At 42.2% G+C, this 26,252-nt stretch overlaps 1 protein-coding gene across 1 annotated transcript in view; it reads left to right on the forward strand.

Moving 5' to 3' along the window:
- Nucleotides 1-674: 674 nt before the first annotated feature.
- Nucleotides 675-26,252, forward strand: part of sbf2 (SET binding factor 2) — a 344,856-nt gene continuing 319,278 nt past the window's right edge. The window contains exon 1 of the mRNA XM_084308216.1: nt 675-810. Within this exon, the coding sequence (XP_084164342.1) occupies nt 756-810 (55 nt within the window). The 5' untranslated portion in view covers nt 675-755. The remainder of the gene's footprint in view (nt 811-26,252) is intronic.

Genomic DNA, 26,252 nt, shown 5'->3' on the forward strand with positions numbered 1-26,252 from the left:
ATAGATGTAGCAGTACTGTCTATCTGTATGTCGTGTGTGTCATATGATGAATTGAAAATGGGGGATTGATTGATTGATTGATTGAAAACTTTATTAACAGATTGCAGAATGGGTACAGTACAGTACAGCTCAATACATACAATTGTTAAGGGGATGCAGACCAGTGGGGGGGGGGGGGGGGTTGGGTAGGGACCCTGATGTAAACAAGACGAAAGTCTTTCTCTGGTCTGCATCCCCTTAACAATAGACCTATCTCAAACCCTGCCCCTTTTCTTGATCCTCCAATCACAGCTGTCGCTTACCTCGGACAAACTTTGTTTGTACGAGGAAGTCCAAGGTAAGCGACAGCCGACAGCTGTGATTGGAGGATCAAGAAAAGAGGGCATGGTTTGAGATAGGTCCATTGTATGTATTGAGCTGTACTGTACTGTACCCATTCTGCAATCTGTTAATACATTTTTCAATCAATCAATTCAAAAGGGTAACAGCCTGCTGGCGCGATTGTTAGGAGTAACGCGATTAGCGCTGAAAAAAACGTCAGAGGCCAATCAGATCGCGCAAACCGAACGCGGAAGTGAAACTCCGTTGGGGAAAGTATACACGCGACCCGGCTGGAAAGAAGGGCCCACGCCCATGGATGTCGCTTGCCTCTGCGCGCAGGCGCACTGGCACTCCTTCTGTCAAACATGGCTGTGCTTTTGAAGAAAGAAAAATGCTGAATTGTGTTGGTAAATCTCGGGGAAAAAACAGCAAACATGGCTAGACTGGCTGACTATTTCATTGTCGTGGGATATGATCAGGAGAAGGCTGGTAAGTTTCACAACTGGACGTGTGAATTAAACCTCAACGCTGCTGAGGTTTATGCTCCAGGCCGTCAGAGTGGGATGTTGTGTTGATGCCAGATAGCTCGCCTAGCTTAGCGTAGCCTCCCAGCTATGAGATTTGAACGATTATAAAAACACTTGCTTTTCATTAACAACACGCTATAAGATGCCGCATTTCTGGGAAGCAACAAACACTTCTATGCGATAGGCACACGTCTCGTTAACAGTGAGTATTTAAAACAATATAGGATCCTGATCATTTGAAACTTTCAGGGATTGAGTCAGAGAACCGTGACATCCTGTCCCTGTTGATCATCGCGCCCCTCCTCTGTCCTCCTTCCCTGGCCGCAGCTCGCAGAGAACCGAAGGGTTTTCCAGGGATATACACTTGCAGTCTGTTCATTGAATCCACACGTTACGCATAGTAGTGAATGCAAACACTGCACTTCGTTCATTTACTGTTTTGGCTGCACCATGCACCATGTTTTGGCTGCACCATGCAGGGTCTGTTGTTTTGGCACCATGATGCAGGGTCTGTTCTTCTGGCACCATGCAGGGTCTGTTGTTTTGGCACCATGATGCAGGGTCTGTTGTTTTGGCACCATGCAGGGTCTGTTGTTTTGGCACCATGATGCAGGGTCTGTTGTTTTGGCACAATGATGCAGGGTCAGTTGTTTTGGCACCATGCAGGGTCGGTTGTTTTGGCACCATGCAGGGTCTGTTGTTTTGGCACCATGCAGGGTCTGTTGTTTTGGCACCATGCATGGTCTGTTGTTTTGGCACCATGCAGGGTCTGTTGTTTTGGCTGCACCATGCAGGGTCTGTTGTTTTGGCACCATGATGCAGGGTCTGTTGTTTTAGCTGCACCATGCAGGGTCTGTTGTTTTGGCACCACGCAGGGTCTGTTGTTTTGGCACCATGCAGGGTCTGTTGTTTTGGCACCATGATGCAGGGTCTGTTGTTTTGGCACCATGCAGGGTCTGTTGTTTTGGCACCATGATGCAGGGTCTGTTGTTTTGGCACCATGATGCAGGGTCAGTTGTTTTGGCACCATGATGCAGGGTCTGTTGTTTTGGCACCATGATGCAGGGTCTGTTGTTTTGGCACCATGATGCAGGGTCTGTTGTTTTGGCACCATGATGCAGGGTCTGTTGTTTTGGCACCATGATGCAGGGTCAGTTGCGGTTGTTCTTGTGAGTTTCCCCCATCCATCCATCTCGCAGTCGCTGCAGAACCTATTTTGTGTGTCCCTCCCTTGCAAAAACCCATAGCTCCACTCTCGCTTGCACAAGTTGTGACGGTCTATTTATAAACACAACATGTGTCATTGATCTGTTGTTCTATATTCGTTTTTCCCTGGGACGCTGGGGAGTGCTGCTCTTCTACACGATGGGCGTGGTGTACCGCAGAGAGAGAAGGCCGTCCTTTTTTGGTTAACCAGACCCTCTGTCCTTCTTTCTGCACTTTCTGCTGTACGGATTGCGTGAGCATAGGGATGTGGAGCCCCTCATGCTTGAACTGACATGCTATGGTGGTGACAGGGGGACCCTGATGTAAACAAGACGAACGTCTTTCTCTGGTCTGCATCCCCTTAACAATTGTGTGTATTGAGCTGTACTGTAGTGTATTGTACCCATTCTGCAATCTGTTAATACAATTTTCAATCAATCAATACATTTTGCATTGGCCCACTGGAGAGAGTGATCATGTTTTTAAGCCAGGCCAAGCCTTTGAGCCAGGTTGTGTTTTTCAGTTCAATTATATTTAAAGTTCAGGGAAATCCACCATTAAATTATATATTTTTAAAGTTCAATAACTGCGTGATGTTTCCAAAGTCAATGAGCAATCGTGTTAAATAATCGTGATGTCAGTATTGACCGAACTAATCATGATTAGGATTTTTGTCTATAATTGAGCAGCCCTAGAGTATGTGTCAGCCAGGCTATACAGTAGAGTATAATGTGTTGTGTCAGGCTATACAGTAAAGTATAATGTGTCAGGTTATATGACAGGTATAGGACATACGTACGTATATGATATAGGACAGGTTATGATGAATTGAAAATGGGGGACCCTGATGTAAACAAGACGAAAGTCTTTCTCTGGTCTGCATCCCCTTAACAATTGTGTGTATTGAGCTGTACTGTATATTGTACCCATTCTGCAATCTGTTGATACAATTTTCAATCAATCAATTGTTAGCCTATACAGGAGTAGAGTATGTGTGTCATGTCAGGCTATACAGTAGAGTCTCTGTGTGTCGTGTCAGGCTATACAGTAGAGCAACCTTTTCAAAACTTAGGGTCGCAACCCAAAATGAGCAGCTAGCTGACCCGGCAGAGTGAAATGCACAACCATTCTAACTTAGATATGTGAATGTTGGAGAGAGAGAAATTATACTGTTTACAGTTCAGTTTTCTTCACTGTCCAGTTCAGCACCGTGGACAGTGACATTGTCACTTGAAAACTCCTCATGAGTCACCTTGTTTGTGTGTGAGACGTACCCACTGCTAACGAGCAGAGAGGAGACTTTCTGGGGAAATGGCAGAGGGAACCGACATCCCAGCCTTGGGCTATAGTATAGGATGTGCCACAATGGGCTGCGGCAATGTAGGAGCATTTTGGATACCTAAAAAAAATTACCACTGGGTTGTTGAAAACTGATTTCCAGTTTGCAAAACATGCAAATAAAAGTGACTGCCATAGGGTCCAATGTGTCCCTGTTTGCCAAGTCAAGGTAGAAAACTTTAACTCCACAAAGAAACTGGCCCCAAAGTAAACAGTTAAAGTCACCCTGGAGCAGGTCACAGCAGAGAGCAGAGCAGTCCTCTGTGAGAGCTTTTACTTTCATTTTCATTTCAAGTTGATTTTGTGGGGATAATGTTACTAGTACCAGCCCCAAGTGAACGGGACAGGCTGTCTTTTTCTCTCCAACTGGATAGTTGATGATAATAGTTAAATCCATTATCTAGATGAGATATATAAAAAAATCATTAAGTCCACTAATTGGCGTGACAAGTGAGAGTGGTGATTAAGGTTAGTGGTTTGTTGTGTTCTTTATCAGTAGTAGATGTTATTCATGATGTATTTTTCTAAGTTTGGATCCCAGTAGGGCTGTCTTAAATGCTTCGAAGCTTCGAACGTTCGATTCGATGGCACAAGCTTCGAACATTAACACTTTGACTGCCATGAAACGTCTTTTCACGTCATTGCTGGCCATGCTCAAGTTGCCGGGGGACGCTGTACAGCGTCCTTATATCAATATTTCAAAAATCTGCGATCGGATTCATATGTCCCCTCCGCTGGCCTGAGATCCACCAGCAGGACCCACTGAGCTCTCTGGCGGTTCAGGAGCGCCATCTGGTGGCCGATCGGCGCAATCGCCAAACAGGATGTTGAATAGAGGTTGTCCTAGACGACCGTAGTACTTCCGGCGCTCGCTATAGGTCCCGCGACTCTGGCTCGTCACACTACACAGTGATCGATTGCCAATAACTCGATAAACAACATGATTTGGACGTATATACCATTATACAAGCTGGAGATGGACCGGGTAAATTTACATCCCATAATGATAAGATTTCAACTCGACGATGATCGCCCAACGGCGCGCGGAGACTGGGGTGAGTTTCAGCGTGTAACGTTACCGTCTTCGATATTAACTGCTATTATCAACATTTGACCCACATTAGATGATTGGTATAACGCTGCCCACGGAATTATAAACGCCCCCTAGCCCATCCGGTCAACATCAGATGACGTGTAGTAAATTCTAGAAGTACGTCTAGTTGGAATTTTTTATATCGCGCTGATTGCCATAAAACTGTATTGCATCATCAATATAATGCATTTGGGGCTATAGATCACGTTCTGGAGAAAGCTGCAGAAAGAGATGAAAACATACTTATACATTAGACCATACTTTACTATGAATATGTGAATGAAAAAGTTTAACGTTGCTACACAATGAACAATACATATAGGACTTTGAATGGGCCCTAATAATGGCAATGTAGCAATAGAATTTAAAAAGTTATAGCCATGCAAAGAAGGGGTACTTCTCCATAGACAAATAGAGCCGGCAACCTATGGTATATCATTAATTTAACCCAAAACAACCAAAGTGTTAAAAAAAAAATCGAAGTTTAAAAAAAAAAAAAAATCATTTTTTTTTTTTTTACTTCGATTTGTGTGTGTGTGTGTGTGTGTGTGTGTGTGTGTGTGTGTGTGTGAACTACCCATCCCAGTTAGGACAGCCGAATCCCGTCCAATCTTTCGCCATCGACTAAAGACTCACTTCTTCAACCATTATCTGAAATGATAAAAAAAAATAAAAAAAAAATCTAACCGTGACTAACCTTACTGTCATGCACTTGTCCTAATAAACTAACCTACACTGTAACACGCAACACTTTGATGAACATTGTTACTCAGCTGATAGAGTTGTACCCTTCTTGCTGTCTTGTCGTACAGAACTTGTAAGTCGCTTTGGATAAAAGCGTCAGCTAAATGACTAAATGTAAGTGTGTGTGCGTGTGTGTGTGTGTGTGTGTAGGTGTGTGTAGGTGTGTGTGTAGGTGTGTGTGTGTGTGTGTGTGTGCGCGCACCTTGTAGAATTACACACATAAGAAAGAAAGATACTGGGATGAATAAACAAAATAGGAAATAAAATGTAGAAATGCATGCAATACATAAATAAATATGAATCTCCATATATGAAATATAACATTTAGATAAGGTGCTACTGAGATGTTTTGGTGAGTTCTTTGTTTTTTTGTGGAAGTTGCCCTTCTTAAAAATGCATGAACATTCACTGATAATTGGTCTGTAGTGGAGTCTACAAGGTCTACATTGCCGGACCATGTAGAATCCGGACCTTGTAGACTGACATAATTCTGTGCATAGTTTAGTCTACACAGGCCATATTTCAAATAATCAAAATCTTACTTCATTCATCTTAAACATTCTTGATTTGGGGGATTGGTAGTTCCCATGAAATCTGAAGTTGTTCAAACGACAACAGCGATCCACCTTGAATTAAATCACACAGCCGAGTGAAACCTTGTTGGATGCGTCAGTCACGAAAGGGGCTACTTAATTAATTAATCCAACCCACTTTATTTATAGAGCACATTTAAAAACAACAACGTTTACGAAAGTGCTGTACAAGTCCCACAACATAAGATAAAAAAAAATATATATAAATTTTTTTTTTTTTTTTTTCTCGAAGCTTCAAATTAAAATCGAAGGTCAGCCCTAGATCCCAGGGAGAGTGGCGACACCAAATTTGTCATTTGGGTCTCGAGATGAAAAGGTTTTAGGAACCCCTGCATTAGAGTGTGTGTTACTGTTAGGCTTTTCAGTAGAGTATGTGTGTTTGGCTATTCAGTAGAGTATGTGTGTGTCAGGCTATAAATTAGGGGTGGGAATCGCCAGAGACCTCACGATACGATACTATCGCGATACTTGTGTCACGATACGATAGTATCGCGATATTAAATACGCTGAGTATTGCGGATTTTAAATTTTTTATGAATAATTAAATATCAATACTTGGCGTCCCTGTATCGATACAGTATCGCCACGCAAAGTATTGCGATACTACGTATCGATTTTTTCCCCCACCCCTAAGCTATATAGAATATGTGTTTAGCTATACAGTAGAGTATATACGTCAGGCTATAGAGTATGTGTGTTAGGCTATACAGTAAAGTATGTGTGTTTAGCTATACAGTAGAGTATATGTGTGTCAGGCTATAGAGTATGTGTGTTTGGCTATTACAGTAGAGTATGTGTGTTAGGCTATACAGTAAAGTATGTGTGTTTGGCTATACAGTAGAGTATAGAACGTCAGTCCCCGCGTCAAAATGTAGGAGCGACACGGTCCGGTTACGGAGAACCGGTGGTGTTTCGTAACTCGCAGGTGTTGTAGAGCTATTGAGGAAAAATGCTGAATTGTGTGGCTGTAACTCTCCTTTCTCTCCAGACGCACACTGTTCCAAAATGGTCATTTCCACAACATTTCAGTTCAAATTAAAGAGAGAAAAAAGAATTGTATGTAGACAATTGGCAGAATCTACGCTGTAAATTAAGTACTGTGTTTGCTACATACAATACATACATAGGCTTATGTCTCTATCATTATTATATGTTAAACTACACTGTAGGTAAAATGTCTAGGTCCTGCAAAAACCAAATAAGTTGATGCGTACAAAATATATGTATGTATCACTAAATATGTAATTCCTTTACATTACTTTACTACTGATGACGTAATGATGGGTGTCCCATTTCCTATCCAGTTGAGGGCACTCCAAATCTAGGGGGTAGGTCCAAGGGAAGGGAATTGGGATTGAGCACTAAGCACTAAGGGTTTTCAGTTGGTGGCAGTAGCACATAATTACAGTATTGTACCCATTCTGCAATCTGTTAATAAAATGTTCAATCAATCAATCAATCAATCAATCAAACTAACCCAGACCAATTGTGCAGAGGCCGTATCATTGCTATAGGTGGGGTTTACATTCAACACATTCTTCTTTTGAAGCAGCATCTGTGACTTAAAAGGAACACGCCAACATTTTGGAAAATTAGCTTATTGTCTTCTCCAGAGAGAGACAAGAAGAATATAGATACCAGTTTCCTCTCTGTGCGTTCAGTAGAAAACTATCTGGCTGGACGTTAGCCTAGCTTAGCCCAATGAATGGAAGCGGTCCGCTAAGTTCAGTGAATGGCATTTCTTCCGTTGCAATGTTGTACGCCGTATTGATTTTGATCTCTGCCTCCTCTTGAGCCCCTTTCGGAACTGGACTCCCGGCCATAGCTGTGCATTAATCAGAGGGCCTGTAATCCCTGTATGTCCAAACATCATTATTCTGTGGAGAGTTTAACCTCCCAGCACCCAAGTCCTAAGTAATGACCAACTGAGCCCATCATGTCTGAACACAAGCGGGTCATTGTTGGCAGTATTCATACTAGGCTTGGGCGGTATGACGGTATGACGGTATACCAGGGTATTTAGAAATCCCGACGGTATTGAAAATCAATACCGTCCGTCACCGTCAAAATCACAGATGCGCTTCAGTTTCTATAACAGTGAAACAGAGTTTTGAGTGTAGTGCACACACGCGCCAGCAGAGGGCGAGACCAGTCTAGTGGAGCGAGTGGGTCACAACGGTGTTCACGTTTTACGGTAATGTTGCGACAGTGCTGTGAAAATACCGTAAAGCGTTGTGACGAGAGTTGGTGTGTGTTGTGGAGCAAGCAAATAATCCGTCTCTTATTATATGTGAACTAAAGAGTACAAGGTTTACACAACAGCCCCCACCCGCCTTTTTATTGTATTTGTACCGTCCTGTACTATCCGCTGTCAGCTGTTTATCTCTCTCTGTGAGCTACTGAGCTTGAATAACTAGCGTTAGCTCACGTTAACTAGCGTTAGCTCTGCGGCTAATCTTAGATTACCCTGAACTAAATCAATGACTAGGTTATAAAGCATTCGAGTAGTTTTCACTGCACATAGAAGTAGGGATGGGAATTGATAGGATTTTATCGATACGATTCCATTATCGATTCTGCTTATCGATTCGATTCTTTATCGATTCTCTTATCGATACCTGATCAATTTATAATTTAAATAAATAAATTGGAAATGCAACAGAACTAAGCTGGTTAGAATAACAACATGCAACTTGACATTTCTGATTGTCATTTATTGTTGAGCCCCCATGTCAGGGGCGACAGTGGCTCGGGAGGTAGAGCAGTCGTCTGGCAATCCGGAGGTTCCCGGTTCGATTCCCGCTCCTCCCGGGCAGCGTGTCGATGTGTCCTTGAGCAAGACACTTAACCCCTAACTGCTCCCTATGAGCAGGTTGGCACCTTGCATGGTTGCCTGCGCCGTCGTTGTGTGAATGTGTGAGTGATTGGGTAAAATGTAAGGAACAAATTGTAAAGCGCTTTGGATAAAAGCGCTATATAAAAAAGCAGCCATTTACCATGTCAGAAAAATACAAAAACTGTAAAAAATAAAACATTAACTATAGCCTACACTTAAATAAAATAATGTATTTGAGATTCTCTTAAAATGTATTTCTTTTTTTATTCTTAAACTAATTTAATCTATTGAATAACAGTCGTTATTCCTCTGACTTCTGTCTCACACACACACACACACACACACACACACACACACACAGACACACAGAGCTCCCTCCCCGGGCCCCTGTCCTGTAGGTATTGGCTTGTGTTGCTACACGGACACATTTGTATGTTGCACCATGGTACTTCCTGTCTGACGGACTCAGAGTAGAGACTTAGTAAATAAACAATCCGGCTCTTATTATATGTGAACTAAAGAGTACAAGGTTTACACAACAGTCCCCACCCGCTGTTTTATTGTATTTGTACCTGTACTATCCGCTGTCAGCTGTTTATCTCTCTTTGTGAGCTTGATTAAATAGCGTTAGCTCACGTTAGCTAGCGATAGCTCCGCGGCTAATTTTAGCTCACCCTAAACTAAATCAATGACTATGTTCTAAAGCATTCAAGTAGTTTTCACTGCACATAGAAGTAGCCAAACAGCGGGAGCATATTACCAAAACCCAGGCAATTTCGAGCCCTTAATGAATCAAATAGAGTCTGCCATGGCTACATGCTAACGCTAACATTATTACGCAACTAGGAAAAACCTGGCAGCGATAAGGGAATCGAAAGTCAAGGGAGCCACACGGTTCCAGGCATCGGCCAATTAGGAACCGGTTCCCAACCGGAACCGGTTTTCGATTCCCATCCCTACATAGAAGTAGCCAAACAACGGGAGCATTTCGGGAGCATATGACCAAAACCCAGGCAATTTCTAGCCCTTAAGGAATCAAATAGTCTGCCATGGCTAGGCTAGATGCTAACGCTTCTACCGGTGCAGGACTACCATTCTGAGAGCTGACGATGATTTGTTTACTTGGTAACACGGGTTGCCCCCCCCCCCCCCCCCCCCCGCTGATGAAAATGAAAGTCATACCGTCAAATACCGTACACCGGGGTATTATGTCATAAAGGTTTGACGGTGTGAAAAAAAGGATACCGCCCAAGCCTAATTCATACAGCGAGCGAGTGGGCACATGTTGCGCACAGATGGCCTTTTGCCCGCTGATAGTGACATGAAAACCTATGGGTTGTTGTGGATACAATTTACATCTGTGTTATCTTCATTCTTCATTCCCGATCAAGGACGAGACACGCGGCATTTGCCTTAGGGCTGGGCGATATAACGATAACGATAAATATCGCGATATATTTTAATAATCGATATCGAATATCGAAATAAAAAAAACGGAAAAACTTTTTTTTTTTTTTTTTTTTTTTTGTGACCTGCAACAGGGCAGTTTTAAAACCAGAGACAGTGGACAGACTTGTCTTTCTTGCCTGCAACTTAAAGTAATGGCTTTGCTTGTCCAAATGACAATACTGACCAAATTGAGATTTATTTTTCTCTTGTCCATTTATTTTGTTTGCTTTCTAATTTAAAATACAGTTTGAAACCGTCTGTACACAGTAGGCTATGTGTGCTAGCAGAACTAGACTCCAGTCACGAGTCACGGTGCACATGTGCGGTGGTTTGTCCACCAAAAAAGCGCCAAAAGATCGAAAATAAACTAGCAGAGCCAGAACTGTTCAACTCCCCTGGAGCCACAGCCAGCAGAGAAGCCGGTTTACTTTCGCTTTTAAACCAGCTGCAGCCTGAGTACTGGAGTGTGAGGGGATGTAACACTAAAGATGGCGGCAATGACAAAGAATTGCTGCAAAATAAACATACATCTGTTGTTTATAAAAAAAATAAAAAATAATTTTTTTATTTTTATTATACTTATAACAATTCGATAATTATCGATATCGAGAAATATGATAACATTATCATCGTTATCGCGATATGATTTTTTTCCATATCGCCCAGCCCTAATTTGCCTCATCAAGATTTGAGCGAGTTTGCGAGGTGCGCCTATAAGAAATGACAGTGTGGAGGTGTGCGCCGAGAGCGAGACTGCAGCTGTGATGAGGGGGGAGTAGCGGTAGCTGTGCCGGTGATGCACCTGTCCCGGCAGCGTAAAGGTTTTCCCTAACACACTTTCAGTTCCGCGTTCGGGTTCCGCGATCTGATTGGCCACTGACGTTTCTCTCTGCGTCAATCGCGTTACGCCTAGTTCTGCCTCTAACAGCCTGCTAGCTAGCTAACGCCTAGTTCTATCACTGGTTAAGCTTAGGCGACTCTTTCGAAGTTGGTTAAGGTTAGAGTTTGGAATCAGGGCTGGTGGTCTATCGCCCTGCTCTAAACCAAACTCTAACCTTAACCAACTTCTAAAGAGTCGCCAAGCTTAACCAGTGATAGAACTAGACGTAACGCGATTGGCGCTGAGAGAAACGTCAGTGGCCAATCAGATCGCGGAACCCGAACGCGGAACTGAAAGTGTGTTAGGGAAAATCTTTACGCGTCCCGGCATCGTATGTGCTTTGCGGCTCTCGGTGTGGATAGTGAGCGTCTCATCATTTAAAAATTGGCTGTCGGACGCAAGTTCGGTATTGCCCGCAATAGTCAACCTGCGCTGTTTGCAATAAACACAGTATGGTGTTTCGTGTTCTATCATACCATAGCCATGTAAACTCCGGGTGAAACCTCTGGGTATAACTCTATATGTATATAAAAAAACAAGAGATGAAATCCAGTTAGAACCAAATAAAACTATTTATCAGGGTGTGCATGTATTCAAGCTGTGCTGTATCATGAATTGAAAATGGGCGACCCCGATGCAAACAAGATGAAAGTCCCCCTCCGGTCCCCATCCCCCCCAAGTAGATGAGGATCATCAGTATATAGAGAGGTTGGTCATGCTGGTAGATGAGGATCATCAAGGTATCTGGAGAGGTTGGTCATGCTGACATGGTGAGGATCATCAGTATATAGAGGTTGGTCATGCTGACATGGTAGAGGAGGATCATCAGTATAGAGTAGGGATGCCCCGATCACGTTTTTTGCCACCGATACCGATCACCGATCGTCGTGAGCCATATCGGCCGATACCGATCCGATCGTTTTTGATTAAAATCTTTTTTATTTTATTTTATATAATTTTTTTTTTTTTTATAAAATATATATATTATATAATTAGACTTGTACTTGTATTATCTGCGAGACATCGCCACCACGCAACAAGCTCCACTGTCTGTGTGTACTCTAGTAGCCTCCAGCTACGGCCAGGATTCTCCGGAGCTGCACCTGGACCTATACTCGAGTAGCCTCGAGCTACGGCAAGGATTCTCCTGCGCTGCAGATGGACCCTAATGGTATAATGTTACTGTGGTCATATCACATTCAACATGCCCTCAGCTCGAATACACATCGAATCAGTGTTATAAGACATTGATATCAGGAGCTATCTGTAGCTACTGCTAGCCGGATATATAACGTTAATACAACGCCTCAGTGAATTATTTAGTTCAATGGGACATTTCGTTTTGAACAGTGAACTAACTTGCGCTAACGTGAGCTAACAGCTAACAGCTAACAGGTATCAGATACACGTCTCTACTAGACTTTGTGGAGCGTTTGTTGATGTCAGGAGCTATCGGTAGCTGGCCGGCTAGATACCGTTCGGTTAGACAATGCCTCATCATGTATTAAACTAAAAGTGAATAGTTGACTGGGTCATTTTGTAACGGTAGCTAAGCTAACGTTAGCTCAGGGAGACGCCGTCCTCCCGTGTCCCGTCCCACTAGACTACTAGACCCGTGTTTACATGCGTGCAGGAGGGGCTGGAGGGATGAGCAGACGCCGCACCACCCGGTGTCTGAGACAGAACTCAGCGACAGCGAGTGAGATCGGTTTTGACGGATCGGCGAAAATAAAGCATTATCACCGATCACCGATCGCATATTTATACTGATTATCGGCCGATAACGATCGGTGGCCGATCGATCGGGGCATCCCTAGTATAGAGGTTGGTCATGCTGACATGGTAGAGGAGGATCATCAGTATAGAGGTTGGTCATGCTGACATGGTAGAGGAGGATCATCAGTATAGAGGTTGGTCATGCTGACATGGTAGAGGAGGATCATCAGTAAAGTATAGAGGTTGGTCATGCTGACATGGTAGAGGAGGATCATCAGTATATAGAGGTTGGTCATGCTGACATGGTAGAGGAGGATCATCAGTATAGAGGTTGGTCATGCTGACATGGTAGAGGAGGATCATCAGTATATAGAGGTTGGTCATGCTGACATGGTAGAGGAGGATCATCAGTATATAGAGGTTGGTCATGCTGGTAGATGAGGATCACCAGTATGTGGAGAGGTTGGTCATGCTGGTAAAGGAGGATCATCAGTATAGATGTTGGTCATGCTGACATGGTAGAGGAGGATCATCAGTATTAGGGATGCACCGATATGAAAATTGGCCACCGATACTGATTGTTCAACTAACACAATCGGCCGATACCAATATCGATATTTGTGGCAAAAAATAAGTATTTGTAATTTTTTTTTTTTAATATTCCTTTTTGTAATTTTTTTTAATGAAACTACTGTATATTTGTATGTTTGTATTTGTAGGCCTCTTTACTTACTTAAAAAAAGGAAACATCAAGAAATATGTTTATGGTATTAATTTCACCATGCCATGTAGCACTATCCCTCTCCCAGTATCGTCTGGCGGCCTGCAGATGGATACTATTCTCTCAACCAGCGCTCTCAACCAATGCAATAGAACCATTTTGATTGACAGTCGATTCGGCCAATTACGTCACACCGCTAGCTAGGGATGGGTACCGAATTCGGTACTTTTGAGGTACCGAACCGAAACACGTCGGTACTACCGAGTATCGAATCAAGTGAGAAACCGAATTTTTTTTTAAAAAAAAATTAAAAAAAATATTTTTTATAATTTTTTTTTTTTTTTTTTTTACTTTTTTCTTTTCATGTCAACGTTCACACGCACAATATATGCTTACCTAGGATTTGACTTGATTAAACAACAAAGCAGTCGGAGCAATGACAAGCCGAAAACTGTCGAAATTGTAGTTATTTGAAGTTTGGATTTTTTTTTACGACTGAGGTAGGTAAATTAAATTTCAACAGTTTTCGGCTTGTCATTGCTCCGACTGCTTTGTTGTTGAATCAAGTCAAATCCTAGGTAAGCATATATTGTGCGTGTGAACGTTGACATGAAAAGAAAAAAGTAAAAAAAAAAAAAAAAAAAGTAAAAAAAAAACATTAATACTTTTTTTTTTTTTTTTTTTTTTTAAGTACCGAAAAAAGGTACCGTTGGGTACCGGTATCGATTCACAGGTACCGGTACCGGTATCGGTTCAAATGTGAAAGGTACCCATCCCTACCGCTAGCACCCACCTCCTGCTGTTCTTACCACCAATCGCCAAGCGTTTATTAATTTTCTACTTCCGGGCATGCCGCCATTGATCTGCTTGCGAGAACCACAACAAGCTAATACGTTAGCTCCCCAGCCGACCAGTGCTCCACAAGATGACCAAACGAGACACAATGATTTTACTGCAACAAATGTTATAATAAAACAAAGCCTTTCTATACATTTGTCTGGTTGAAAACTTTATTAACAGATTGCAGAATGGGTAGTTGGGTACGGAATGAGCAACGGAATGGAACTGAGCTATGAACGGAGTAATGCCTTGCTTACTTGCTATCTTCGGGTAAATAATATGCTGATGTTATTGAACGTGTAACACTAACTATATAACGTTAATGCCACAAAACGAATGTTTGTGTCATTTTAACAGCAGATACTTTCTTAAATGCCATCTTCCCGAGAGAGGGGTGTTGACGGGGAGCTGTGATGGGTTCGCTTGGTTGTGTTATTAATAGCATTGAACAGCTAACCGAAAGCTACCGTTAACTAACGTTAAAGGTTTAGCCATAACTAGGCCTGTTGCAATAAGCAATAAATCAATTTATCGCGCAATAATGAAAATGAATGCAATGATTTTGACGGGCGCAATTAATTGCTATTTGCGTGTTTGTTTTAATGAGGCGGGAACCAGTACCTCTCCGTGTGGGGAGGCGGGCCGCTGGCGTTACTACAGAGTACAGCACGGGAGCTCCTGTGAACACCATGCGTATGTTGGGCAGTAGCAACGCTACATAGCTTAACTATATTTCTCAGTAGCGTGATGGTAGCGTCGCTCCTTTTGAACCAAGTAGCGTTCTTTGTAGTGTAGCTATTTTTAGACCCAAGTAGTGATGTAGCGTGAACAAACGCTATACGCTACTGCCCGGAGAAACTGGACTGCTAAATAAAGATTAAAGATATAGCGTTGATGCTATGACGCTTCCTCCTCATCGTTGATTGCCTGTAGTAGCTGCATCTAACGTTAGTAGCTAACGTTAAAACTAACCTAAAGTTAGTTGTTCACCAACAATCTCAACATTTGTTTTATCATTAGCTCAAAAACACAGAACCGGACGACACAAGTTGTCCGCTCATAGGTTCTGCTAGGATAATAACAACAATACTTCCGGTCGGTGGGTTTCAAAATAAAAGAGCAAAGTCTAAAACACCGGAAAAGACGTTTATTTTGTACAGCGTTTTCCTCCACGAGTACTCAAGTACATCATGTGATCAATCGATCTGTTTTTTTTTTGCCCATCCCTAGTTTATCCTGTGCTGAAAAGTCTCCATTCCAATAGAGATAGTATATATTTGTGTTTATTTGATTATTGTTGAACTATATTTTAATCGAGAGTAACTGGTAGTGTAGCTTACTACATTTTCCAAGTAGCTTGCCCATCACATAATCCGCGAGCCACAGTAAACAAACGCGAGCCACAGTTAGGGTGACCAGGTGTCCCGCTTTTGGTTGTATACTGCACAGCCATTTTACCTAATGTCCCACGTCCCGCATATTGAGAGGATGTCCCTCTTTTCGAAGCAAAAAATAAAAACATGGGTCTAAAAGCCCCTTCCTACAGTAAACGTAGCAACCCGCCTCTTGTCCACACACATTGCTCTGCTCGTTTTATCATTGCTCTCACGGAGATAAAACTGGGAACGAGGTTACTCTGCTTCTGACGCTACCTCATATCTGATTGGTTAGGTAGTAATTTCGGATATTTAAAATGTCTTCCAATGTTAAATAAAGGTTTATTGCACTTTGAAACGGTTTCCTTGCATTATTATGCTATTATCATTATATTAGTAAAAAAAAAAGTGTATTGAAAACTTTTGGGAAATACATTTCTCAAAAAAATTATTTCTCTCAAAACCGCAATAATATCACTTATCGCAATAATTTCTGGGACAATTAATCGGCCAGCAAAATGTGTTATCGTGACAGGCCTAGCCATAACGTTACCTTGGCTAAAGTTGGGGCTATTCATAATCCAGCAATAATGGCTGCAGACCTGCAAGCAAAGTACAGCAAGTTGGCAAAGGAGTATTCCAACGTAAATCACATTTTCACCAGTAACGTTAGTCTTCCATCTCCCGGTAGCTCATGCTAGCTAACCTAGCTCATGTTAACGTAGTCACTGAGCGACCACCTCGCGTACACAATTAATGACATGTTGCGGACAGCCATATCGGTGACAATGTTTAGCTTTTAGTGCCAAATGATAAGAGTCTGAAGCGGAGTCTCAAAAGAGAATGTTGAATATTTAGTAGTAACTTTGATGCAGTAGCTTGTGTGTTGTGTGTGTGTGGGGGACTGGGGGCGGCGCCGTTGTGCAGGACGCGACTGAATTTATCGGCTACTGCCATCGGCACATTCAAGCTTATCGGCCGATAGGCCGATTGCAGTCAACAAGGCACTTATCGGCCGATACCGATACCCGACCGATACATCGGTGCACCCCTAATCAGTATATAGAGGTTGGTCATGCTGGTAGAGGAGGATCATCAGTATATAGAGAGGTTTGTCATGCTGACATGGTAGAGGAGGATCATCAGTATATAGAGAGGTTGGTCATGCTGACATGGTAGAGGAGGATCATCAGTATATAGAGGATGGTCATGCTGACATGGTCTAGCAGGGCTGTACGCTGCGATGATCTCGTCGCAAATTGCCCCTTTAATTGGCCGTTGCGATTGGTAAATAATATTTGGGGGCGGGCTTGCGAGTAGGGATTTCAAGCCTTGCATTCGCATTTCACTCCTAAATGATCCAAGGCGTGTGATGACGCTGAGCACTCAGGTATGATCAGCGGGGAAAATCAACTGAGCACTCACTCTGATAGACTGGCTGATAGACTGTCTGATTTAGCTATGAAGAAAAGTAAAGTTAGTAGTAGGGATGGGAATCGATGGTTCCTAACTGGGTTTTGGCCATATGCTCCCGAAATTCTCCCGCTGTTTGGCTGCTTCTATGTGCAGTGAAAACTACTCGAAATGCTTTAGAACCTAGTCATTGATTTAGTTCAGGGTTAGCCGCGGAGCTAACGCTAGCTAACGTGAGCTAATCAAGCTCACAGAGAGAGATAAACAGCTGACAGCAGGTAGTACAGGTACAAATACAATAAAACAAGGGGTGGGGGCTGTTGTGTAAACCTTGTGTCGCGTCAATCTGGTCCACACGTTACTCGTTCATATCTCAGCCCGTGCTGAGATATGCCCATTCCGCGGTCTGTTAATAAAGTTTTCAATCAGACAGATGTATGGAAAGGCTTTTATTATAACATTCGGTAAAATCATTATGCCTCATTTAGTCATCCTGCAGAGCACTGGTCTCCTACTCGTGGGCCGCGGGGAGCTAATGTTTGTAGCTTTGTTGTTGTCAACACACGGGGCATTCAGGAAGTCAAAAACTAATGCGCTTGCCGATTGGTGATAAGAACAGCAGGGCGGGTGCAAGCGTTGTGACGTAATTGGCAGACTCTACTGTCAATCAAAATTATTCTGTTTTCCGTCAGAATGAATGAATGAGAACTTTATTAACAGATTGCATAATGGGTACAATACAGTACAGGAGGATGAAGACCAGAGAAAGACTTTCGGCTTTTTTACATAAGGGTCCTCCATTTTCAATTCATCAAAACATTTAGAGACATACAAATATACAGTAGTTTCATAAAAATGCTAAAATGCTATTGATTGATTGATTGATTTAAAACTTTATTAACATATTGCAGAATGGGTACAGTACAGCTCAATACATACAATTGTTAAGGGGATGCAGACCAGAAAAAGACTTTTGTCTTGTTTACATCAGGGTCCCCCATTTTCAATTCATCATATTTCATATCTAAATCATATAATATCTCATTGCTAAATATATGCAATATATAATCTAATAATCCAATAATCTAAATCTAATATATAATATAAAAATACTAAATGCATGGGTATTTTATTTTGTCTTTAATGTTAGCTTGCAAACTCATACTGTCTTGGTAAGCCTCATAATGAATTGTTTGGGGTAAAAAAGAAAAACATTGTGATGTGTATCGTGTATCGCCGAAAGGTCAGAAAATATCGTGATATCATATTTAGGCCATATCGCCCAGCCCTAGTTGGTTCATTATAAAAGATATAAACCTGACAACAAAAGCACTTAAATGTTAAATAAAAGGACCACAGTAATGAGGCAGGAGGAACATATTTTTTTGCACTATAATGGTAAAATTGTTATTTAAAAATTTGCCCCTAAAACATATTTTTTGCCCCTAAATTTCTAATTTAGGGGCAAGTGTGCCCCTAGTGAAAAAGCTTAGCGTACAGCCCTGTCTAGGAGGATCATCAGTAGAGGTTGGTCATGCTGACATGGTAGAGGAGGATCATCAGTATATGGAGATGTTGGTCATGCTGGTAGAGGAGGATCATCAGTAGAGGTTGGTCATGCTGACATGGTAGAGGAGGATCATCAGTATATGGAGAGTTTGGTCATGCTGACTGACATGGTAGAGGAGGATCATCAGTATATAGGTTGGTCATGCTGGTAGAGGAGGATCATCAGTATATATATAACAAAAAATAACATGGATGAGGAGGATGGAGAGTACGAGTGTGATGAGGTGGAGGAAGAGATGGAGATCGAAGAGATAGACTTTGACAATTGTTTTAGTGATGATGATGAATATTAGTAGTTTAGGGCACAAAATACAAATAGAAAAAAATACTTTAATGTTGTGTCAACAAAGAAGATATCCAGAACAGAGGACGTATTTACCGTATTACATACATGTAGACCTACGTAAGAAATGGCATTGAAAGCAGCACTTAAGCATGCCAGAGATATATGTGACCGCTTCAGAAATTGTATTACTATCTTTAACCCTCAAAACATGAGTCCACATCTTTTTTTGTTCAGTCATCTCTACAATATGATGTGTCTTTATTGGTAAAAATGCTTTATTCTTTGTAAATGTGCCACTAATTTGCATACTAGCTCGCCACAAACAGGTGATCATTCTGGCAATAGTTTTATTATGATTTTTGACCCTCAAAATATGGGTCTAGACAACCTACTTGTTCAGTTATTTGCAATATTGGCTGAAATAGCGACATTCGTTTTTTGACGATGGCGTCATTAATTTGCATATAAATGATATATGGGACACTGACAGATTTTTAACATAGCCTATCATTTTTTTTTTTTTTTTTTTTTTTTTTTTTTTTTTTTAATTTTTTTTATTATTGCAAAACAAAACTTATTAAAAGTCAGTACTCAACACACAATGTATAATGAAACTTTCAGTAAAGGTGGTTAAAATATATGCAAGTACAGAAACAGGATAAAACAAAAATAGTCAATAATAACATTTTAACCGTATACCGTGTATATCCAGCGAAGTTACAATTATATAAATGTTAGTATATAATATACCCCGAATACCTATTTTCTAAAACCCTACACACATATGCTCCAGCTCAAATCCCCCCCTCCCGGACCCCCTCTTGGATAGTACCTCCATTATCCCTCACTCCTAACCAGACATCACCATTATAGGCTAGCTTTTATTCTCTCCACCACTTCTAACCACATTAACATTTTGGATTCATTGAGCCCTAGAATTCTTGCTGTTGATATTTCTTGATATATCACATCAAGATATGTAAGAAACCACACTTTCCGGCACATTTTTTCCGGTTGAAACCAACGTGATGCAATCAGTTTTTTAGCTACTGTGATACCCGATAAAACCAATCTTTTTAGTTGTGGGTTCACTGCAAACTCAAAAACATCATTCAATAGCAATACCGCGGGGTGTACAGGTATATTCCAAAATACGAGTATTGATAATTGTTGGGACACATCTTCCCAGAATGCCTTAACTGGTGGGCAGTCCCAATACATGTGCATAAATGTTCCTTCGTCCCCATTTGTACATTGGGAGCATTTGGAGTTTTGTATAAGCCCCATTTTGCACAGCCTTATAGGAGTCAAGTATGTCCTGTGAATATAGTTCAGATTGATTTGTTGATGATCCGGGTTCCTTGATGTAAGTCGGACATTTGCCCAGGCTCCTTGCCAATCAAAGTCATTTTCCAGGTCTGGTATATCCCTCCTCCAGACATTGTCTAGTTGAAGGGTTTCGTACGAGGACGTTAGTAATTGTGAATAAAAACTTGATACAAAACCTCCCAATGTATTTCTGTCATAGAAAAATTTGTGGTATCTGTGGTGTTCAATTGGTATGTGTAATGGAACACCGTTACAGCCTATCATTTTCTAAACATTGTTTCCAATCTAGAAACACTGGTTAACAATATATTTGCAGGGGGTGCATGATAGTATCCGCTTTCCTACTCAACTAATTAGTAAAATTGTGATTATTTTGTATTGACGGCACAGATTTGCATCGGCAAAATACATAGAAACATGTGCTCACTCTAGGGATAGTGTTATTGTGATCTTTGACCCTCAAAACATGGGTATAGACACCTCATTTGTTCAGTTATCTGCAATATTGGCAGAGATATATGAAACCGATTTGTTTGCGATTTTTTGATAATCGCCCTCATTAAGTGTCCCCTATCACTATCAGCCATGTGTCCAGTGCCGACTGGCAAACAACTTATTTGTGCAGCGGGGACAAAATGTTCCTGGCATCACCAGAGGAGGCTGGACGGATTCATATTCAGTCTCACTCTGCGCAGAAAGAAAAAAGAAAAGAGAGAAAAAAAAGAAAAGACAGACAAAAGCCATAACTTCCCTCGCGTCGGCGTGATGAATGGACGGAGAGCGAGGAATCTGCCCTGTCGGATCAGCTTTCTTTTTGAACGTTGATGTTGATTTTCAGAATTTACGCTCGAATATGGGGGGGGGGGGTCTGAGATATTTTCACGACACCAGTCAGCACCTCTTCCCGGTTATTAGCGCAGGACGTTCAGACGGTCGTCTAGAGACGGCAGACGTTTTCTACACCACCGTGTCTCATTAAGTGGAGCCCAGGGATCCCTACAGAGGTCACCGTCGGGTCACCGCCAGGCCCCCTGCGAGTGACGCTATGGCCTCCTCTGTTCTATGGGCTTGAACCAGTTCTCCTCGGTCAGTGAGACTCGACTCACGGCCCGCGGGGCAACATCCGGCACCACTTCTTTTTTGTTTGATCCACTTTTTCTCCCCATTTTAAATTTTTCTCCCATCCCAATTTCGTATATCCAATTCTCCCCTCCCCTGTCTTGATCGTTGCTAGACTATGCCTCCCACAGGTCGCTTGTAGTGAGGACAGAAGCCTTGCATCACGTGTCCGGTACACGAGGAGGCAGCCTGTCGCATCTTTTCACCGCAGCAGCTCGAGCTCTCAGTGGCGAGGAGTATCGCGTGGGAGGCTCACGCTGCCCCCGCTACTTCCTGCACTCCGCCGCACCGGCGTCACCAAACCGACCTGTAGGAGTCGCTGTCCACAACGTCCAATCCCCACCCACCGGCTCTCCCACCCTCTAACACTTGCCAATTGTGTTAGTATGAACGACCGGCCAGCCGGTAGCAACGCAGAGAGCTGGGCTCGAACCCAGCGTCTCCTGCGCTAGAGGCGAGCGCCTTGCCCACTGCGCCAATCAGCCGCCCACCCGGCACCACTTCTTCAGTGGCCCGCCAGGTCATTTATCACATCGCTTACAGGAACACGCCAACATTTTGGTAAATTAGCTTACCGTCTTCTCCGGAGAGAGACAAAAAGATAGATACCAGTTTCCTCTCTGTGCGTTCAGTAGAAAGCTATCTGGCTGCACGTTAGCCTAGCTTAGCACAATGAATGGAAACGGACAGTGCCGGTTAGCCTAGGCATTGTCCAACTAACACCCCTCCCGAAGGCTAACCGCCAGGTGCCTTGCTCTGACAACATTGCGTTCATATTTGCAATAGTTTAACAATCTCAACATAAAATAACCTAATATGTTGACTCATGATTTCCAATAAGATAAAACACTACAGCATTTATAATGCCATAAAAGCATATATAGACCTATTCTATTTTGATTAGAGTAGGTTAAACAGTTTTGGACTTTGGACTTTGACTGCGCTGAGTTTCATTTCGCCGGTCGCTCTAATGTTGTTGCAGTGGATGTCTCTCTACCACACTATTTCTCTCTCTCACCTCCCCAAGCCCAAGTATTTTGTGGTTGCAACGTTTTGACAATCCAGTCAGATCACGCAAACAAGTATTTGCTGAGCTACAATTAAGATTTCAACGTACGCCTTAGTTGACACACGATACGCTCGTGTGTGCCGCTGTCAACCCAGTCCACACGAGGAGATGGAGAGAGAGAGAGATGGAGAGAGAGAGGGAGGGAGAGAGTGGGGGAAATGAGAGAGCCGGAGAAGAAATATTGGCGATAGCATCGGCTATTGGCAGTCTCACAGGGTGACGATAGATATGGAGCACGTCGCCCAACTCTACTTGGACTCCACAATGGAAACCGGATGTTGTTTTCTCCTATCGGGACGTGTCGGTCCAAATCCATGAATTATTCTGGTCCAGTTCACTGCAGGACAGTACTCTCAACCCTCAAGGGAGCCGGCTGGAGAAACCATGGAGGGTGGGAGCCTCCTTCTCAATGGTGCTGCTGACTGAGATTACTTGATGCGGAACAGGCAGAAGGAAAATAGAAAATAACAAAAACAAAGATAAGTCAAGACAATAAGAGCAAGGTTTGAATGTTTAAAATGTATAGTGAATCTCCTCTGCCACGAGGCTAGAATCATGCAGTGAGGACTTTTCTTATTACAAATAGGCTAACTGTGGCAAAGTAACTACGGCTTAACTATGGCTTAGGCTGTGACCACATTGGACGCCTTTTTGAACACTACTGCGCCTTTTTTCTATGGTTTTCAGTAGGGCTGTCTTAAATACTTCGAAGCTTCGTTCGATGGGCATGGGCTTCGAATATGAAAATAAAGTTCGAATATTTAATTATTTTTGCAAAATCAACTCTGCCTCTTTGTTAATTACAACAAGCAATGCTGTTTGTTATTTAAGATGAGGTCTGACTCGGCACTGACAGATTTGTGTTCATTGTGCTGCTTTTATAAAGCCTCAAATGACGGCTTACAATATTTCATGAAAGCAAAGTGTTTAGTTTGTCTAAGATTTAAAAAGGTTTAAACTTTACAGCACTGACAAAGTTGAACAAAGTGCTGTACAAGTCCCACAACATAAAAATATTCGAAGGTCAGCCCTAGTTTTCAGCGGTATTGTCGCGGCAGGCGCTCGTCTCCTCCAAACTACGCTTCTTGCGTTTTAGCAGCAGTGCTTTTTTGGGCGCTCTGTTGAAAAAGTTAATATTTTTTGCTGCAGAGCGCACCAACGTCAATGTCACCTTCTTGTCGACGGACCAATCAAATCAACCACACTGATGCATGTTCGTGTGCCAATCAATGCCTCATAACAAATATGACACCAACCAGCCAGATGGTGGCGCTAATAATCAAACTGGTCAAAATGTCCAACTTTCACAAGACATAGGCTAACTTGGTCAAATTGAAACAAGACTGTCCAGCTATCCTTGTTCTACAACCTTGCCACTAGATACATAAGAGATAATCAGTAGGACCTAAAAAAAAAAGTTTGGTTCCAGTTTCTGACCGACCCTGCCGATTTAGGTGCGACCCAATTTATTTTATGAGTTAAAGGTTTAAAGGTGAGTACAATTTTTCTTCTCACAATAAAGTTTCATAAAAATCTTAGTCAAACCTTTAGTATTATGGATATTAAACATGCTGGCAGAGTACATGCATCCATGTTGTTGTGAACATTTTAATTAAATAAAGAAATTCCTAGTGATGCACCGATGTGAAAATTGTGGCCGATACCGATAACCGATATTAATATTGCTGTTCTGGCCGATACCGATATTTACCGATGTCGATATCTCTGTATAGAAAACACTTTATGATAATCAAATAAAGAGCTATTTTCCAAAACGCATTTTTTTAAAAACTTTTGTAACGTATTTTCAGAAATGACAGATATTTTGAAACTATTTAAGGACAAAACATGTAAGAATTTAAAAAAAGATAATACATTTTTTTTTTTTTTTTTTTTTTTTTTTTTTTATATATATATATCGGCCCCATCTTGATATAGGACCGATACCGATGTGTAAAAAAACGGCCATATCGGCCGATATTATATCGGCGGCCGATATATCATGCATCACTAGAAATTCCCTATCCATAGTCGCCGTGGGAAAAAATTCAATAAAATAAATTCCCTACCTACCCATGGCCTTAACTGACAACCAACAGGAACCAAACAAATAAAAAAATGTATGCCTAGGTGTGCATTAAGTAAGGGATAATGTATAGCTACGAGGTCATTGTCGCAAAATAATTGACCGACACGTAGTTTAGAATACCGAGGCGCCTCGCCGAGGTGTTCTAAACGTAGTGAAGGTCAATTATTTTGCTACAATGACCGAGTATAGCTATACATTATCCCGCTTATTACATGGCTAACTTACTAACAATATACCTAATTCATTTTACACCATCGACAAGACGAGATCAAATGCAGACGCAGTTGTTCTGTGGCTCTGTCAGCCCAAATAAAGTTATTATTATCGCCGGCAGCCGGCAGGTGTGTCTGATTGCACTGATGCAGTGTGTGTCAGTGGGCTTGATTGCTCCAGCTGCGAACAGCGGTCATTATTGCTCGGTTGCCCCTGGCAGCGGTCCGTTATCGAGTAATAACGGACCGCTGCTGAGCGCTATTGACCAATCACAATCAAGCATTTCGGCGAATGTTAAAACGCCATGTAATAAACAGTTTTAAAGCACAACATGGAGGCAAAGAACCACCCGATGCGCAGTTCCTTAAAAGCGCCTAATGCACACCTACAAGGTGATTAATCCGCTTATACCATAGTAATTTGCTAACAATATAAAATAAAAGCATTTGCGAATTTTTGGTGAACGTTTTGCACTTGCTATTGGTGTGTTTTTCCTTCCTGGGCGTTCGTTTATCAAGTTGATAAGACGGCTGTGTTTGCCACTGTGTTGATAAGGAGTACGCTTTGACACATGTGCTCTCTAATGTTGCTATGGTTACAGGCTGGGTAGCAGATTCATTTAGAATGGTACAAACTACTTGTACAACAGTTTTAACACACACTGCTCGCCTATCAGAAAATAGTATTCACCCAGAGACCATGGTATAAGGTGCTGTCACCCTATTGACTATTTTTTATTTATTTATTTATATACATGTACTGTGGTGATGAATTATACGAAGTCACAAATGGTTTGGGGGGGGGGGGGGGGGTAGCAGCCAGCAAAGACCAGCATAGCATGGTCACTAGCATGACTATAATAATGCATGCTGGTTATACCAGCAAAGACCAGCATGTGTTATGTTTTGGTGCTGGTATGCTGGGGACCATGCTGGTCCACCAGTTAAACCAGCAGCACTAACCAGCATAGACCGGCATATGTTGTGTTTTGGTGCTGGTATTATGCATGGTCACCGGCTAAACTAGCATCACACCAGCACTTGTTGTGTTTTGGTGCTGGTATTATGCATGGTCACCAGCTAAACTAGCATCACACCAGCACTTGTTGTGTTTTGGTGCTAGTATTATGCATGGTCACCGGCTAAACTAGCATCACACCAGCACTTGTTGTGTTTTGGTGCTGGTATTATGCATGGTCAGTCACCGGCTAAACTAGCATCACACCAGCACTTGTTGTGTTTTGGTGCTGGTATGCATGGTCACTGAGCTAAACCAGCATCACACCAGCACTTGTTGTGTTTTGGTGCTGGTATGCATGGTCACTGAGCTAAACCAGCATCACACCAGCACTTGTTGTGTTTTGGTGCTGGTATTATGCATGGTCACCAGCTAAACTAACATCACACCAGCACTAAGCAACATAGACCAGTGTTGAACTGATGCTGGTCTATGCAGGTTCTTCTAGCGGGGATCCTCTAGAAATCCCATAGTAGTTCACTTCCCTGGGGACTTATGTCACATCCAC

Source organism: Notolepis coatsorum (genome assembly GCF_963971535.1).
Source record: "Notolepis coatsorum genome assembly, chromosome: 2".
Taxonomy (NCBI): domain Eukaryota; kingdom Metazoa; phylum Chordata; class Actinopteri; order Aulopiformes; family Paralepididae; genus Notolepis; species Notolepis coatsorum.